Source organism: Mercenaria mercenaria, chromosome 2, assembly GCF_021730395.1.
Source record: "Mercenaria mercenaria strain notata chromosome 2, MADL_Memer_1, whole genome shotgun sequence".
Lineage (NCBI taxonomy): Eukaryota > Metazoa > Mollusca > Bivalvia > Venerida > Veneridae > Mercenaria > Mercenaria mercenaria.
The window spans coordinates 85,816,273-85,834,746 of NC_069362.1; the positions used below are offsets into that span (position 1 = coordinate 85,816,273).

The 18,474-nt window shown below is 35.3% G+C and overlaps 1 protein-coding gene across 5 annotated transcripts in view; it reads left to right on the forward strand.

Annotated features, from left to right (window-relative positions):
- The first annotated feature begins 993 nt into the window (after positions 1-993).
- Positions 994-18,474, forward strand: part of LOC123562334 (multidrug resistance-associated protein 1-like) — a 96,171-nt gene continuing 78,690 nt past the window's right edge. For all 5 annotated transcript variants that reach the window (XM_053537121.1, XM_053537124.1, XM_053537120.1 and 2 more), the window contains exon 1: positions 994-1,150. In XM_053537121.1, the coding sequence (XP_053393096.1) occupies positions 1,121-1,150 (30 nt within the window). In that variant the 5' untranslated portion in view covers positions 994-1,120. The remainder of the gene's footprint in view (positions 1,151-18,474) is intronic.

The following is an 18,474-nucleotide window of genomic DNA, read 5'->3' on the forward strand; positions in this document are numbered from 1 at the left end:
GATTTGATTTAATCATATTTTACTGCTTTTGAAAACATATAACATAATAAGTAAACATTGGAATAAATACGGAAGCAGGAACATGTAATTTGTTTAAAGCAAATGGGTCGGATCACAAGTTTTACCAACATTAATTACGGCCCTTCCCTAAAAAAGTTAAGTAACAAAATATTCAGTTCATTGTTCGTAATTTATGTGTAATATTTAAACCAAATGAATAAGAGAAAAAAACACTAGAAAAAAGAAAGAATTTAGTAAAGCAAGAGATTAAAAATATACATTTATAAAGTAAGAACTTATAACGAGTGTAAATAATTTTTAAACAACACAACAAAAGAAAACGAAAAAAACGGAAAAAAAGACAAAACACACACACACACTCTCTCTCTCTCTCTCTCTCTCTCTAACTAACTAAAATGGCAGAAAAAAAGAGGTATTTGCTCGCCGTTCCACACCCTACATTATTTGAAAGTTCATTTTCTCAAAAACTCAGATTACAATCCAACGACTGGGAAGAATTAATTCAGTAAATTTTGATTCAATTAAAACGATTAGTTTCCTTTACATAATGTTGTACATGACTAAAAATGATGCCATTGCATGATTTCTTGTGATAAGTTATAATAGAACTTTATTGGCTGTTGCAATTGGATGCACATGTGTAACTTCTTGTAGTAGTAACGTCTTAATGATAAATAGTTCTATTTTTAGGTGTGCTGTATGCTGCATTGATGTTTTGTACACTGAGTATTGTCTTTATACTGGTTCTATCAATGTTGTCATCACATTATTATATGAGTACAGTGTGCCTTTATGTGAAAAATAAACTTGAACTGAAACTAGAACTTGAGTATCATGTAGATGTAGATTTCAGAATAAAGTGTTGAACATTCAATATGTTAGATGATATTCAATATGTTAGATGATATGTGTTATTCCATCCAACGAGCTACAAAAATAAATTTTATACATCTTTGTTCCATCAACTGTCCCAGTTTTCGGAATGATTCGACTGAATTAAAAAGTGGAACAATCGAGCATACCACGTCATGGTCGAAAACTAGAACATGGATTTTAAGCATTACTAAATAGGAAATACAAAGGATAAGGACTAGTAGTCATGTTTTGCGATCCATCGGAGGATTTCTTAGTAAGTATTATGTTATCAAAAGTACTATTCTCTTGCTTTGCCTTATTAAGATAAATTTAAACAGTTAAATTTCAACAATATTCGTACCCAGTTAACTTCGTACCATATATGAACAAAATTAATAGGAGAAAAAAACTTAGCCGAATTGTGGTCAGTAGCGTGTTTTATATTTGTGATGAAAATAAAATTTCTTCATTGGAGCTATTCAGTATATTGAATAACATTGCATAGTCTTCAAAATTATTTAGGATTGAGCAGACACTAATCTTATCCCATATAAAAAGGCAGTGGCTAGTGAACCGTCACCAGTGCAGCAGACCCGAGGTCTAGTGCACCATCATCGGTGCAGCAGACCTGAGGTCTAGGGCACCGTCATTTTTGTTATATATAAAATATAGCCTTTCTTTGAAGTATAGTTATAACATTTTGTCACCAGTAATATGTATGACCATTATTAAAAGAATGAAGTAAGATAAACCTTGATTTACCTTATAATTTACCAATTTACCTCAACACGCTATCTTCATTCTTTGGCAACAGTATTTCAGATTCACTGTCTCATGATCACAGCTGCCACCACAAAAGACAAACACGCCCAATCCAATCATTAAATAACTTTAACAAGCAATCCAACAACACCTACATTTGTAGACCTCCATTCATTGTCTTAATTTAATCTTTATTGTCTTTCACAGTTTTAACCATGGATTTCGTGAGATGTAGCTATTGTAATCAATAATATAACAAATATTGAAATTATAAACAGTTTTCACCGTGCATGTACATTATAAAATATTTGCTTGCAAGATGTCAATATTTCCGAATTTACGGTCCCATGACATAATAAAACTGAAATTAAGATCAATTTCAATTTTGATATGTATACTTACATATATATCCAAATATAGACAATAATTATTTTTATATATTCGACTTAAATTGACAAAAATATATGGTATTCATGAAAATTAAACAAAAAAAATCAAAGAAATTCATTCTGTCATTCGGAAATATCTTAGTAAATGACGGATACTAACGTTGCCGAAGAACGAAGATCAGCGCCAGAGGTAAAGCCATAAATTAACAAGTAAGTCAAGGTTTATCTTAACTCATTCTTTTGATTATGTTCTTGCTTATTACTGGTGAAAATATCTTTCAAATAAATTTTACAAAAAGGCTATGTTTTATATATATTAAAAATGACGGTGCACTAGATCTCGGGTCTGCTGCACCGGTGACGGTGCACTAGACCACAGGTCTGCTGCACTGGTGACGGTTCACTAGCCACTGCCATATAAAAATGCAATCGACAGCGAACTTATTCGTCTGGAACCAGTTCTCTAACCAAAATACCGTGCATAGGCTAGGGAACCAGAATTTTGCTTCTATGCACAATACTGCCGAAATTTACTTCGTTTCTTTTGGTAAGGCGTAAAAAAAAAGTTGTTTGTTTCCGGTGACCCGACCTACCCTATTTTTTTACCGCCGACCCTAAACTTTTTTAGTGGTAAAATCGGGCCGCATATTTTTGCAAATAAGTATATTATTATTTTTATAGCTCTTTGCACGAATGGACTACTCCACCGATCGAGCAAGTAGTTTTTTCGTGGTAACTTTACCAAATTGAGAAATTACATCAGGCAAAATTACCTGGATTGACTGGAATTTACCCGCGAATCGTAAAAATATCAAAACGTCGTGCTGGTAATTTTCCATTCCACAAGCACGTGCGCCCTATCGTAATATCTAATTTACATCCCTGTTACTTTTGACACAAAAAACGCGCATAGTGCATTCATTTTTTAATATAATCGCTTCAGATTTTCAACACCACTTGAGAACAAATACAGTTTGAGTTCTATAACAATTTCAATCAGATATCCACAGGAATGTAGGCAAAATTCTTTAAAAACGATCAAATTTTCATATAATGTTTTGTAAAATTTCTAACAGCGCGATCTTGATTATTTACTTCTTTCTTAAAGTAAATAAACGGTACATACTATGGTAATAAAATTCAGACTTTTCACCAGAATGTACAAATGTACACAATTAAAAAATCTTAAATAATGAAAAAGCGGCAGCAATTTAAATACATGGAGTAAAACGATTTTTGGCAAACAGATTTCTGTTCGCACGGCAGAATAGGTTACGTGACCTCGTGAACGTAAATAGAAATGTGGTTTTAAAATAAAGCAGTATGATGTTGTTGCGGATTTTAATAAGTTTTAAATTATTCATTGTACATGTATTTTTTGACACAACACTTTGTTAGATATTCTTTTCAAACAATAATGTAAAATTCCTTGAGGGCAAATAGGTCACAGAGGTAGACGATCCACTATCATCGTTCACGGTTTGACACATTTACATGTCAGTTTGTTCGGGATATTGCACATTCGCTTTAAAAAAAAGATAAAGAAAAAACTTTTTTATTGATTTCTTCTCAACAATTTAAGGAATCGAGAAAGTACGATTAGACAGTGATGTGTCACATGGCGCGAAAACATGACGTAATGCCATGACAATCTCGGGCAACTATATACCGCTTTGATCTCCACTTCAGATGCCATAATAACCGACACACTTCTTTTAGCTCTTTGAGGGGGTGTTAATTGATGATGAAAACAAGGCTAATTACTTAGTTTATCATCAGAATAATTACTGATAATTGTCAATTTTTTTTTTCACTTTCACAGCTTGAAAAGTCAGGTTTTAGATCGGATTTATAGTAGTAGTAAGACGTTGAACGACCACTTGCAGCTTTAATAATTCACAATTTGGGCATACCAGTCAAAACTTCATTGTCTGGCATTTCCAGTTAATCCAGAATTTTAGATTGGGGTAGGGGGTGATGGTATTAATCTCAATGCAGATCAAAGATGCAAATCATATTCCTGGCCAGTGTGCTTTTACTTGGTTTTAGTGTGAAATATAAATGTTGGGCATACCAGTCAAAACTTCATTGTCTGGCATTTCCAGTTAATCCAGAATTTTAGATTGGGGTATGGGGTGATGGTATTAATCTCAATGCAGATCAAAGATGCAAATCATATTCCTGGCCAGTGTGCTTTTACTTGGTTTTAGTTTGAAATATAAATGTTGGTTGTTGAATAATATTCAATATTAAAATTATATTATTTAAAGAGAGAATACACAGCAAGATTTCATTCAAGTTTCACGTTTAATTAAATATAAACCATGTTCTCCGCAAGTAATTGCCAACTTCTCCACATGAATTAGCGGCGGAGAATGAATGATACAGGACACAACGATCCTATGACCACTTGTTCCGTAGATCGTCTGCTCTACCTTGAGCTAATCGGATGGGCTTATAAATCTGGAAATTAAAAAACAACAACAACAAAACGCAAACATGTAAAGCAAATATTTATTTCATAATATTTAAATACACAATCAAATGGCATTTTATATTGCTAAAACATCATCAAAGTCATTGTACATCCGGGTGTAAATCAAACATAACAATAGGATGCATGTTTATAAGGTTTATAATCTCCCTGTTTGAAACTACGATAGTGTTACATGTAGGTTAAAAAAAAAAAAAAAATGCCTACCTACCTACCCTATTTTTTTTGGCCATGTCACTGGAAACAAACAATTTTTTTTTTTAGGCCTAAGTGTCATGCATGTTATTATCTTATTAGCCACTGCCATATAAAAACAATTCAGATCAGTATCCCTTAAGGTAAAAGGTAAAGGTAAATTTTATTTACCGTCGCTTTGTGAAACAGTTAACATAAGCTCTGTAAAGCTTTTTAGCGACCCTATTTAAAGAATAGATGCTGTATCAGACAGTTTGTATCTCAGAAGTCGAAAAATGGGGTATATCCCCATTTTTTGAAGTTCTAAGGAACTATTGGTTGGCTATATCGTGGCCTCAACGCGAAACTAGTCTATCTGCTTCTATTTCTATATACACATAGACTAGTTTCGCGTTGAGGCGACAATATACTTTCCATTGATGTTTTTAACCCTTTACAGGGAAATAGACAATTTTGTGTGCATCAAACCACACAGGTTATATAGAAAGAAAAGAAAGGAAGTGGCTATTCTTACAGTCCCGTAGGAATAGCCTCGCAGGCTATTCTTACGGCTGTCCCATAAGAATAGTGAAAAGTCCGCAGGTGTCTATTCCTACGGCTCTCCCGTATGATTACTGAAAAGCCCGCAGGTGGTTATTCATACGGCAGTTTTGTGTTCTTCGTATTAAAATATCTTTTTTAAATTGAATAACCATTTTAAATGACATATAATTTTAATAGCGGTATAGTGATGTTCAAAACTTTTTAGAAAAACAGTGTAAGTTAAGCGTTCATAATTAATCCATCTTATTTCGAAATAATAATTAAAAACAATTAATAAATTGCTTGTTTTATAACCTTTCCATTGATAAAAAAATATTGATATAATTTGTGTTTTAAGAAAGTTAAGGACATTAGAAAAACATCACTGTGTACTAAAAACATGTACGTTAAATGGCTTCTGCCCATCCGATCAGTGGACTTTTCACTATTCTTACGGGAGAGCCGTAAGAATAGCCTCCGAGGCTATTCCTACGGGGCCGTAAGAATAGCCACTTCCTAAAAGAAAATTGGACAAAGAAAATTTGCAAGTAATTTAAAAGATAAAGAAACGGTGAAAAGCAAGGTTATGGTGAACAGCAAGTTTTTGGGTCACTTTGGGAAAAGTTCCCAGTGTTTTTTTTTAAGTTTTGGGGGAATGGTGGTGGGGCCTGTAAGGAGGGGAAAATTGCGTCATAACCACTAAAATAGGGGAAGTATTGCGCCGTGATAAAAACAATATTTTTTGTCAAAGCATTTGCTGACTTGATCACTCGTGATCAGATTAGCAGACGCTTACTAAAGTATTACACTGGTGATACAGACAGGACGTAATAAACCCAATCGGGTCCAGTTTTCAAACGACAACTGTTGATTTCTAAGACTTCCAATCATAAATTCATTCCCTCCCCATGTAGAAAATATAACATTAAAAGACACCATTATCATTATAAAGTTTATAATAAACAAGCAATCTGGTAGAAAGTTTTTAACGACACAAATTTTTAACCTTCTGCTGTCTGTTTCATACACCAGTAAAACAAGATCTCATTCAGTTCCCACGTGATGTTGGCGAGCTTAAATTTTGCTCTATATGCCTTTCGAGTTGCCGATTTATTTATTTTTATAGCTCGAGGTCTTTGGCCAGTACTTAGCATAAAATTGCAAGCAGTCATTATATTTGCAAAGTTAGGATCTGTTTTGCATACAAGTCAATAAATTACCAAACCACTTAACAAATTGACCATTTTCCTTTGTCATTTTGGGAACATGTTGATGGAAATTGGGAAAGAAAATCCTTTTTAAATTGAGAAAAAGGTCCTTTTACCGGTACTTTATAATGAAGGAAAAAATCGCTGGTGAAGCATGTTTAATGCAAAGATCACACATTATTTTATTGCCCTGGGAAAAATATGACTTTTTTTTGTGGTGAAATATGTCAACAAGCAGACAATTTTTGGTTGCGGGTTTATCCCGCTACCAAAGTTAAGTGTATTTCTGACAGTCATGTCGCATCTTTATTTGATTCCAAATCACATCCAAAGGAATTTGTTCATGTGCTACACAAAGTAGTCCCATTCATGAACAATGGCGATGAATTATCAATGATCCAGCAGTTCTTATTCATCCTCTATCCATTCACACTGGCCATTTAGATTATATAAGATTTGTCAATGATTAGGTATTCCAGCCCATGGTTACATCACTGACTTCCAGCTAGGGCTGTCATTGATTGGGTCTTTTGCATATCGACGATACCGATATATCGGAAGACAAATATCGACGATACATCGATATATCGATTATTAAGTTAGATTAACAATCTCTTTGTTTATGGGCATGCTATATACCTTCTTGTTAATGTTATGTCTTTTTTTTTGCCTACTGTTTATATTACTGTTTGATTGTGTTGTATTTGTATCTATGAAATAAATAAAATAAGTGAAAATTAATGAAATCTTTTATAGATCTTCATTGTGCCTTCACTCCTCTTTTGCATTTATCCTACTTTACAACCTAGTAAACTATAATACCAGGGGGTTTCAAACAGCTAAAATTCTGCATTTCTCTTCCACAGATACTATTTATTTATTAAATTAATTAATTTATTTATTTACAATGTTTTTATTTATTTTTAGCCTGTTTCATACCCTGTCTTAATTTTTACCTTGCACAAGTTTACATTCGGATTAGGTACTGGCACCGCGTGTTTTTTTTTTGTTGTTTTTTTTGTTTTCTTTTTTAACTTCTGCCCAAGTTTTCAATGGGCCTCAAATTTGTAGTGTTTGACTGTTTGTTTGTTGTACTGAAAGGCATGTTTAAGCAACACCCTGTGTTTCTACGAACCAAAACAAAGCTTTTCCTTCCGTCTTTTGACTGTTTTTCCACTATTTAAGCCGGCGACGGCTTCCTCTTCGGCCATCTTTGATTGTTATTGTTACGGGCACTAGCTAAATTCTGTACCTTTTACTGAGTGATCAGCTATACGCGAACAAGTAAAAAGCCGAGATTGACGTAGAAACAGTATATATACTCTATGTTTTTACATGCACAAACAACGAAGCGACCTTTCAAGACAGGACAACGTAACTTTTTGCAAATAGATTCTGAAGTTGAGCCCTTTTTACTTCTACCCATATAGGTAGTGCCGGCTAGTGGGAAAAGACTGCTACGGTACAAGTTTAGACATGACCTTTTTTGACAACTTCCGTTACTTTCGGCACATTTTGCAGGCAGAAAAAGTTGTTTTAGAGGGTCTGAGTGTTTATCTAGACAGTTGTTTTTTCTCTCTGTAAAATATCGATTTTTGAAAATGGGAATCGATAATCGATCAACCAAAAAATATCGTTGATACATCGATATCGTTTCTATCGATGACAGCCCTACTTCCAGCTGTTCATGTAAGGTCAGGCAGAGTTTATCTTAGATATGAGGCACATAAGTATTTGTTTCTTATACATGTATATTTATAGATTGGCATTTAAAATGAAAATAACTCTAGCAAAACCGTCAACCATCAGACATCTCAAGGCTTTGATTTTTAAAGTTAAAACCCACAGAATTTCACAAGGTAAAATATGTTGAGAAAGCTACTGCTAGAATGAGAGCAATCTCTGCAGTGCTACCCATATATTTCATCAAAGTATGGGAAAAACTTTAGAAGTATGAGAAAATCAAAGAAAACAATTTCAGGACTGTTAGATGCATGACTGTGTTATCCTTTATAGCAGGTAACATAGATAGCTAACTTTTCCATTGCACTGATACAATATGAACAGGATTATCATTGTCAAGCGGTGTTCACTCAACACTTTCACTCTAAAAACGGGGGCCTCCGTGGCCGAGTGGTTAAGGTCACTGACTCTAAACCACTTGCCCCTCATCGATGTGGGTTCGAGCCTCACTGGGGGCATTGAATTCTTCATGTGAGGAAGCCATCCAGCTGGCTAACGGAAGGTCGGTGGTTCTACCCAGGTGCCCGCTCGTGATGAAATAATGCACAGAGGGGCACCTGGGGTCTTCCTCCACTATTAAAGCTGGAAAGTCGCCATATGACCTATCATGTGTCGGTGCGACATTAAATCCAACCAACCAACCACTCTAAAAACAGATTGATTTCCTTTATGTAAAGAGGACTTAGGGTAAGACAGATGATAATTGGGTGATTGTGTTGTATTTTAAAGAGGGATGAGATCATCTTCCATTTGAATTGCAGCAAGATGATTTGAGATTTTATGCATAAGCAAGACGGGAGTCAGTGCGCCAAAGATTTAACCTGCGTTTTAGACAGTATAGCATGTCAGTGACGCTCATACATAGCCCAATATGCTGCTCGACTTTGAACTGCTTCTGTTTGGTCTATTCTGGTTTGTGTTTATGGAGACCTGACTTCAGTGTTATATGGTCTGACAGGGGTCTGATAAACTATGGACTTAAGGTTTAGCAGTATATCATAAAACAACAGAAATTTTTAGTAAACGAACAGCATCTTGACAAACAACTTATCTGTCCAATACATGTTTAATTGTTCTGTCCCATAGAGTTTGATACTTAAAATATTCTAAAGGAGTTGTCTCCCTTTAAAAAAGAATGCCATTTGTAAAGAAATAAATGTAAATAATTGTCAAAAATGATGTTTTACCTAGTTATGTTAAGTTTAAACACTGGTACTTTGTTGCAAATGCATCAGACAGGGACATGTAACAGCTTTTTAAAAATGGTGAGTTTTTAAAGGCGCTGAACTGTCCAGAAGCGTGGCCCCTTAATTCATGCAGTCCCTTTCTGGAATTCAATATATATATGAGTAAATTGACAATGGTTTTGTAGAATAATATAAATGTTTTATATGCTGTTAAATTTTCATGTAAAACCATGCTTTCTTTCTATGATTTGATGATGTGCAAACTTTTTTCTCCGAAACATGGACCTAACTCTTAAGGGGTTTTGAGTTGACCGTTATATTACTGTGATGAAAATTTAAGGTTTGCTTTGCCTTTTTGGTTGACCTACAGTATTTTTGTTGGCATCCAGTGAGAGATTGTTTGAGATAACCACGCTAATGTATTTTGCTGAAGTGACAGATTCTGGTAATATGATAATGCAGGTATTGTGAGAGAATTTGGTAGAATGTTTCCTTCTTGTTATGTTGATAACTTGATACCATATCCCATTCCATCTCCCACTTTTCTAGTGTTTTTGGTGATTTTGTAGGGTATTTAGACCAACTACCCACTGCCAGGCACCTGCTCATGATGAAGTAATGTACATGGATGGGCACCTTGGGTCTTCCTCCACCATCAAAGCTGGAAAGTCGCAATATGGTTAATAATTGTGTCATGCGACGTTAAACCCAACAAAAAACAAAAAAAATTTAGGGTTGTAGCTCTTTATCTTAAACGGTACTTAATATTTGTTAACTACTGTTAGTACTCTCTATCGAGGAGTTAATTGCTACAACAAAAGAAAAAAAAGTAACACGATTGAGGTAAAGTATGGAAAATTCACGCCAGTGGTACACAAAAACATGATGTCCTCAAAGGAAAAGATACATGTACTGGCAGTGAAACAAGTCAGTCTTCCAGTAATGCAGGCCTCCTAGTGAAACCTTTAAAACCTTTAAAAACCTTTAATTTCAGAGCAAACCTTTAAAACCTTTAAATCTTCTGAAAAAACCTTTAAAACGGCCAAATAGCCTGTAATTTTCACTCAAAACCTATATTTTTGTTCAGACTGCAGGGGTTTTTTTTACGACTGGGGGAAGAGGCCCCAGCCTGTCATTGGGGGAAGAAAATAACCCGCGACCAGCAGTTTTGGGGGACTTTATCACTCGGGGGAATTTACAATTATGCATAATAAACACTTTAAACTATGTTTTTATTACATATTCTTGCAACTTTTAGCAACTATACACACTGTCACTTAGCAATAGATGGACTTGCACTAATGTTAACTTATCATTGTAACAAGGTGGGTGGGGAGAGTTGAAATGCTCAAATCATTGAATATTTAAAGGTCACATGCTTTTATTCACAAAAAAATGCTTTAAAATAAGAGTTGCTTTTGCAAGAGTCATCATATTATTATTAAATGCATACTTTTTTTGGCTTTTTAGCTCACCTGTCACAAAGTGACAAGGTGAGCTTTTGTGATCGCGCGGTGTCCGTCGTCCGTCCGTCAGTCCGTCCGTGCGTGCGTGCGTCCGTAAACTTTTGCTTGTGACCACTCTAGAGGTCACATTTTTCACGGGATCTTTATGAAAGTTGGTCAGAATGTTCATCTTGATGATATCTAGGTCAAGTTCGAAACTGGGTCATGTGCCATCAAAAACTAGGTCAGTAGGTCTAAAAATAGAAAAACCTTGTGACCTCTCTAGAGGCCATATATTTCAAAAGATCTTCATGAAAATTGGTCAGAATGTTCACCTTGATGATATCTAGGTCAAGTTCGAAACTGGGTCACGTGCCTTCAAAAACTAGGTCAGTAGGTCTAAAAATAGAAAAACCTTGTGACCTCTCTAGAGGCCATATATTTCACAAGATCTTCATGAAAATTGGTCAGAACATTCACCTTGATGATATCTAGGTCAAGTTCGAAACTAGATCATGTGCCATCAAAAACTAGGTCAGTAGGTCAATAATAGAAAAAGCTTGTGACCTCTCTAAAGGCCATATTTTTCATGGGATCTGTATGAAAGTTGGTTTGAGTGTTCATCTTGATGATATCTAGGTCAAGTTCGAAACTGGGTCACGTGCGGTCAAAAACTAGGTCAGTAGGTCTAAAAATAGAAAAACCTTGTGACCTCTCTAGAGGCCATATATTTCATGAGATCTTCATGAAAATTGGTCAGAATGTTCATCTTGATGATATCTAGGTCAAGTTCGAAAGTGGGTCACGTGCCGTCAAAAACTAGGTCAGTAGGTCAAATAATAGAAAAACCTTGTGACCTCTCTAGAGACCATATTTTTCATGGGATCTGTATGAAAGTTGGTCTGAATGTTCATCTTGATGATATCTAGGTCAAGTTGGAAAGTGGGTCGCGTGCCTTCAAAAACTAGGTCAGTAGGTCAAATAATAGAAAAAGCTTGTGACCTCTCTAAAGGCCATATTTTTCATGGGATCTGTATGAAAATTGGTCTGAATGTTCATCTTGATGATATCTAGGTCAAGTTCGAAACTGGGTCAACTGCGGTCAAAAACTAGGTCAGTAGGTCTAAAAATAGAAAAACCTTGTGACCTCTCTAGAGGCCATACTTGTGAATGGATCTTCATGAAAATTGGTCAGAATGTTCACCTTGATGATGTCTAGGTCAAATTTGAAACTGGGTCACCTGCCTTAAAAAACTAGGTCAGTAGGTCAAATAATAAAAAAAACCTTGTGACCTCTCTAGAGGCCATACTTTTCATGGGATCTGCATGAAAGTTGGTCTGAATGTTCATCTTGATGATATCTAGGTCAAGTTTGAAACTTTGTCAACTGCGGTAAAAAACTAGGTCAGTAGGTCTAAAATTATTAAAATCTTTTGACCTCTCTAGAGGCCATATTTTTCAATGGATCTTCATGAAAATTGGTGAGAATGTTCACCTTGATGATATCTAGGTCAGTTTCGAAACCGGGTCACTTGCGGTCAAAAACTAGGCCAGTAGGTATAAAAATAGAAAACCCTTGTGACCTCTCTAGAGGCCATATTTTTCATGAGATCTTCATGAAAATTAGTGAGAATGTTCACCTTGATGATATCTAGGTAAAGTTCAAAACAGGGTCATGTACCTTCGAAAACTAGGTCAATAGGTCAAATAATAGAAAAACCTTGTTACCTCTCTAGAGACCATATTTTTCAATGGATCTTCATGAAAATTGGTCAGAATTTTTATCTTGATAATACCTAGGTCAAGTTCAAAACTAGGTCACTATGTCAAATAATAGAAAAAACGACGTCATACTCAAAACTGGGTCATGTGGGAAGAGGTGAGCGATTCAGGACCATCATGGTCCTCTTGTTATTTCAATTGTACTAGAAAATCTTGTAAGAAAGGATAAGAAAGTCCGAAAATCACGATCGCAAAAACGTGTGATAAATATGAAAAAAACGAAAGCAAACATTAAAAATTCTTGATAAAATTTCATCTTTTCACCAGAACTATTCCATACTAATAATATCTGATTACTTAAAACATTTATATTTTATTTTGCTCTAGCAAAATACCTCGGCAAAGATAATAAATTTGCGTAACGGCCGACCGGCTTATTTAATCGAATCAAGCACATAAAATAATTACTTTAAATTAACAACACATATTACACAATACAGCATAAGCTGTTACCGCTAATTAACAAGTGGTACAAACATGATAATCTGACGCTGCATGTTTATCAATCTCTATATTACATACTGATGATAACCACGTGTCACTAGCGCGGGCGTGATTAAACATCATGTCAAGCTAATTCAAAATGACGCTCCGTTATGTTAATTAATACGCTGGTGTCGGACAAACATCAGACAGGAATTAACGGTTTTAATGGTGGTAAAGGGCTGAACTGTCGAATCGTGCCCAATTTCATAGAGTATCCTTTCGGAATCAAGAACCAGATATTAATGTGCGGTGTAGATACATATTATAATGTTTTATATGCTGTCAAATTCGGAAAACCATGCCTTCTTCTACTATTTTTGATGATGTGCTAAACTTTTTCTCAACACATTGGAAAATTTGTAGGCGTTTGAAGTTGACGTTATATTCGGATGAAAATTTAGGAGTTTGCATTGCTTTTGTTTACGATTTTTGGTAGGCAATTCGACGTGAGGAATTGTGGGATAAACCTTGTTTGTGGGAGTGAATCATTGCTGGTGACATATGATATTGCAGTATTGTAAAAAATTGCCGAACTGCTTGTCCTTCCTTTTAAAGCATGTAATTGTACATATACGTATTCTCCCCCCTTTTTAGTGTTTTGTTATTGTAGGTATTAGCAATTATCCTGTCAATCTGATGGTATTACAGGAATGCTTGGTTTCCCCACCACAAAGTAGTAAATCGCAATATGTATATATTGTTCAGACGTAAATTCCCACAACAAAATTAGTCCTTTATTTAACTCTTTATATTTTTAATATTTTCTCCTACAAGGTAATTTACTTCCATTAATTGGATCCTTAAAAAACCTGATGTCTTCAGGCAGTCTGTAGGCAGGCCTCTTCAGTAATGTCTCTTTTGGAGTAGACACTAAAACATGCACCTGAGAAACCAGAAGGGGCAAATCAAAGGAATTGGTCTAGAAGTTAAAGAGTCTTCGACTTCAATTTCGAACACTAGAGCTGTCTCATTCAAAGTTTAGACCCAGAATCTTCTACTAGTCTCCCTGAGTCATAGTCAGAAACTGTTTGTTCATACATGTCAGAGCCCCCAGGCAAAGTTCTAGACAACAGAAATTAAAATGAGTACATAATATTTTCCAAAACAGTGATTTTGTCCATTTTTTCCCCAATTTTCTCAGCTTCTTTTCCTCAAACTAGTCAGGAAAAGGTCTGACGTACTGGATATCTTGTGGAAGGCCATTTATGTATGCAAGGAAAAAGAGGGGCCCAACCATGGACCCCTGCAAAACTCCAGAAAGGATAGGTATGGGCTTTGAGCTTGGACCATTCAGGATTACCAGTTGAAGCCAGTTGTCGAGGGAGCTCTTAATCCATTTCAGGGTTTTGCCATGTATACCGTAGTTTTGTATTTTAAACACTGTTAACAGGACGTTTTAATGGCTCACTAATAAAATCTAATAGGATCAAGTAAACCTGTTGTTTGTTTTAAGTGTAATTAGTTGGGTCACACAGGATCTTTTTATGCCACCCTTTGAAGAAGGTGGGGTATATTGTTTTACAGATCTATGTTGGTTAGTCAGTCAGTCGGTCTGTCCGCAGATGATAACTCAAGAACACTTGGGCCTAGGATCATGAAAGTTGACAGGGAGGTTGGTCATGATCAGCAGAAGATCCCTATTGACTTTGAGGTCAGTATGTCAGAGGTCAAGGTCACAGTTGCCCGGAACAGTTAAATGGTTTCCAAATGACCACTCAAGAACGCTTGGGCCTAGGATCATGAAAGTTGATAGGGAGGTTAACTGTTTCCAGATGATAATTTGAGAACACTTTGGTCTAGGATCACGAAACTTTATAGGGATGTTGATCATGACAGCAGATGACCCCTATTGATTTTGAGGCCAAAGGTCAAGGTCACAGTGACCTGGAACAGTTAAACTGTTTTTGGATGATAACTTGAGAAACATTGGGCCTAAGATCACGAAACTTAATAGGGAAGTTGATCATGATCAGCAGATGACCTCTGTTGATTTTGAGATCAGTAGGTCAAAGGTCAAGACCACATTGACCCAGAACAGTAGAACTTTTTTTGCAAATAACTAGAGAAAATTACATTTGATACTGAGTTTACTTATGACTGGTAAATGACTCATAATTATTGATTTGAGGTCAGTATGTCAAACGTGCAGTGCACGGTGACCAAATTATTTCTGTTCCTTGCGCAATTACTGAATGCATCAAGGGGGCATTTCGTGTTCTACAAGCTCTTGTTTTCTTGGAAGTCTTGTTGGAGATACAGAATGCCAAGGCTTGTAAAGAGTTTTGTTATTGGTGAGGATACTATATATGTATGCTCCAGGGTTTTGCAAGGTACGCATGTAAGGGATATTGGCCTGAAGTTGGCTGGGTTTGACCTGTCGCCCTTCATTTAGATCAGGGTTACATACCGGTAGCATTTTACCACTTGGAAAGAATGAATCCCTCATCAATGGATTTCTGAAAGATAATTTCTAGGATTGGTGAAAGTTCCTTTGAAATTGTGTGTTGAGAATGATTGGCTGGATCTGAAGTATGAAGGTTAATAAATGATAGTACATGTACTTACCTTTTCTATGCCAGTGGCACTTACCTTGATACTTGGCATTTGTGGGTAGTTTTGATTATCTTCTGGTGGTGAGTTTAATTACACAATACATTGGAATGCTTATTTAGAGTTGTTGCTTTTGAAGTTTCAAGAGTTGAGTTTGTTTTGGTATTTTAAGGTTATTTCCTTCGGAAAGCATGTTTGGTTTTGATGTAGGGTAGATATCAGGCTGGTTTACATGCAGAATATCTTCAAGGTATTTTTCATAAGCCTCTAATTTTCTTTTGGGCTGTATGTTTGAGGTCCAAGAAATGTTTATGATTTCTAAAAAAAAATTTAAGGCCTTATCTCACTGTCTGATTATCTTTCGACTTTGATTTACCAAGGGAAGGTGGTTTCTAATATTAAATCAAAGTTTACTGACTGAATGACTGAAATATTATACGTATACATATTCAAGATTGACTTTATTGATCATATTGTAATTACTTAAAAACATTATTGGATTTTAGTCAGATTGCATAATATTATTGAATTTGAATATCAGGGACAATGGTTTTTTTAGATTTATGATATATGTCAGTTGAAAGTGATAATCATTAATGAGACGCACCATGAGAAAACCAACAGTGCGTTTGCGACCAGCATAGATCCAGACCAGCCTGTGCATCCGCCAGGGATCATCCTAGGTCAAAATTTTAGGGAGAAATGACTTCTCCCTCCGCAGAATTTAGGGAGAAGTTGAGGAATTTAAGGAGAAGAATCGGCATAGCATTCAGTTTCCTGCCTATATATATCCACTTTCTATGGGTCAAGCTGTAACTTATAAACAGTAATTATTTAAGGAAATTGATTTTTGCATTATCATTTTCATGAATTTCTAAATAAAGTATAAACTTAGCTATGAAAAAGTCGCCTTTAAATTTTTATCCGAAATTTACATGTCCGAAACTCGTAATTTAAGGGGTGCACGATCAAAACGCCATGAAATTTTTCATTCATATTTTGATTCTCGTGCTTTTATAATGCCTGATTTTTGCATCAACTTGTTCAGATTTATACATTTAATTCACTTATTTATTTATTTTTTTGAAAATAACACCAAACTCGTAGGTAATTGCGATCTTTTTACAATATTTTGTATGGCAGTTCTGACGTCCGCGAAATCATTTTTTATCCACAGTACCCGAGAATTCATTTACAGAAATTGACCGTAATCATGGTAATTGAAATAAATTTTGAAGTAATCTTTAATAAAATGAAAGAATAATATACAATTGTTGCATAAGATCATGCTCTCGTTAAGTTTATCTGCTTTTTACACGCCGATTGAAAATTTTCAAAATGGCGGCGACTTACAATATTATTGATTGACAATGTTGGATATTAACGCTACGATTGGCTGAAGTTTTACAGGCGAGTAGGCGGGGTTGACTATGGATTTATCGATAATTTAATCTAGAATATGCATAAAGTTTTACAACTTTAAGTAAACAGATAATCACTTGCTGAAAAACTCGGCGATTCGGACTTCGCCCGGAGGCGATAATTAGGTGAAGTGGCCGACTTTAAAGCGACGATATCGCTCAAATCGCCTTGTAGGATGATCCCTGATCCGCGCAGTCTGGTCAGGATCCATACTGTTCGCTTTCAAAGCCTATTGCAATTAGAGAAACTGTTAGCGAACAGCATGGATCCTGACCAGACTTTGCGGATGCGCAAGCTGGTCTGGATCCATGCTAGTCGCAAATGCACTATGTTGGTTTTCTCATGGTGCGGCTCATTTACTGAATGGTAATCTGTTTTTAAAAATCTGAGTATTTACTGTTTTCAGTTTCACTTTCTCACTTTGACATTTTTGTAAAAATCTTTCTCTTGTAAAGTTGTCAAACTCATCACAAGGCTTTTGCATCATGAGATGATCTCGCAGAGCAGGTTTCATACTTGGGGGTTACATTTTGTCAAAATTAAGTTTATGTAATATTATGAGGGCATACATGTGTCATACAATGTTGACATCATTTTTGTTCACTTTGAACTTTTTGTGATAGTGTTGCATGTAAGTTGTGTTATGAGGAACTATTGTATAAGGACTGAATGCTTTTAAGCTCTTCATAAGTCTTGGGCATCCTAAACATGGTTCCATATCTCTGACTTAGGGTTTACAAAAGTATGCCTCTGTTTGTTTTTCCTTCTGGAAACTTTTAGTAAAACTTTTATATGAAGATAGTTTAGTTTGCTGTCACTAGATGGCTCTTGTTATATTTTGAAAGTATATAAATTCATTATATGGTCCTTTTTGTATTGTTAGCAGGGTCCTAACCCTTGTCAGTATATATATAATGGAATAAAGTTAATTTAAAGAAAGATATAAAAAAAAATCTGTGGCACACTTCTTTCAAGCTAGGAATATATAAAATGCAGTAAACTTTTTTGCTCATTCCAAGTGGCTGTAAACCTTTGTCAAAAATTGAGGACTGTTAGGATATTTGTTCCCTTTCCTAACCTACATCTTTTTGAAGTCACAAGGTACATGTCAGTTTTATAAGATACTTCCATAAATGTATAATGTTCTGTCTAAAATTTATACAAACATACGAAGATTTTAGCAAATAAAATTTCATTAGGGGTTATGAATAACTCACCTTAACTTTTCATGACCATTCTGAAGTAAAAGTCTTGTGAAAACAGTGGATAATGATTCATGACCTCTCGTTATGATTAATCTGAACACAGGTCCACAGGGCAATTGTTTGCCCAGAGATTTTGACCTTTGTCATTGACATACATTGTTGTACAAAGTATTTAGGCAAAAAAGCGTAGAAGAACAGTCAATATTGA